This window comes from Nansenia antarctica, assembly GCF_963989245.1.
Source record: "Nansenia antarctica genome assembly, chromosome: 12".
NCBI lineage: Eukaryota > Metazoa > Chordata > Actinopteri > Argentiniformes > Microstomatidae > Nansenia > Nansenia antarctica.
The window spans coordinates 21685324-21686446 of NC_137682.1; the positions used below are offsets into that span (position 1 = coordinate 21685324).

Here is a 1123-nt window from a genome sequence, read left to right on the forward strand (position 1 = left end):
TCCTACATGAGCGTGGTGGGGGGGGACGCGTGCGTCGGCGGCGCGGGGGGGGGCGCCGCCGCCGGGGGGGCGTCCCAGGGTTCTCTGATGGATCAGATCAGCTGCGTGGTGAACCGCTTCACCGCCAACATCAGCGAGCTGAACAGCATGATGCTGTCTCCGTCCCCCACGCACTCACACTCGCACGCGCACCCGCCGTCGAGCCCGGCGGACCCTTTCCTTTTGTCCCGCGAGCTCCCCCTCCCCCTCCCGCCCACCCTGACCACCTACGCCGACGTCCAACCCCTCCCCCCCGTGGAGTCTAACTCGGGAGGGTCTCGCTCCTGCCTTCCTCAACCCCTACCTCCTCCTCACCCTCACTCCCTCCGTCACGCCCTGCCTCACGCCCAGGCGTCTCCCCCTCCCGGGCGAGGTCACATGGTCTCAGAGTCCCCCGCGAGGAGGGCGGCGTTAGAGGAGGAGCTGATGGCGCTCACCCCTCCCTCGCCCTTCCGGGATTCCCTGGAGTCGGGAAGTAGCGGTTCCCCGGTCTCCGAGTCTGCCCTTTGTCTGCCCCCCGTCCCCAACCACTCTCCTCCCTCTCCCCCTTCGCCCAAGTATGACAGGCTCACCCTGAGAAACTACAGCCAGAGCTCTTCCTCACTGTGAGAGAGGGTGATGAGAAGAGGAGGAGGAGGAGGAGGAGGAGGAGTAGGAGAGGACAGAGGAGAAGTCACTTCTAGCTATGGCAGGAGAGAGGGAAGAGAGGAGGGCCGAGGATGGAGAAAGTGATGTTTGACGTGCAAGGGAGAGTACGGACATATCGTCGAGCAGAGTGTGATGTCATCAGTCTGCAAAGGCCTGCTCTGCCCTGCGAAACCAAAGTGCAGTAACTGCCGAAAGCGTTGTCTACTGAAAGTAGGAGTAAAGTAGGAGTAAAGTAGTTAGATTGTCCAACCAAATAAATAGTTTGCAGATCCTTGGAGATCTGGTAGTATACTGTCTAACTGTGTGGTTCCAATTCCAATCAATCCTGAGCTTTATTCTCTTTTTCTTAGTTTCCTAATATTGGCAGTTACTGCACTTTGCCTGTGTTTATGTTTACATGTTTTCAGTGAGCGACAAATAGAGGTGATTGTAGTTT

General features: G+C 58.3%; 1 protein-coding gene across 1 annotated transcript in view; it reads left to right on the plus strand.

Annotated features, from left to right (window-relative positions):
- The window catches only part of grm5b (glutamate receptor, metabotropic 5b), a gene marked incomplete at both ends in the record, with an annotated part of 63742 nt that extends 63094 nt beyond the window's left edge, over positions 1–648 (plus strand). The window contains one exon of the mRNA XM_080542843.1: positions 1–648. This exon is cut by the window's left edge and continues 364 nt beyond it. Within this exon, the coding sequence (XP_080398969.1) occupies positions 1–648 (648 nt within the window).
- Between the last annotated feature and the right edge of the window lie 475 nt (positions 649–1123).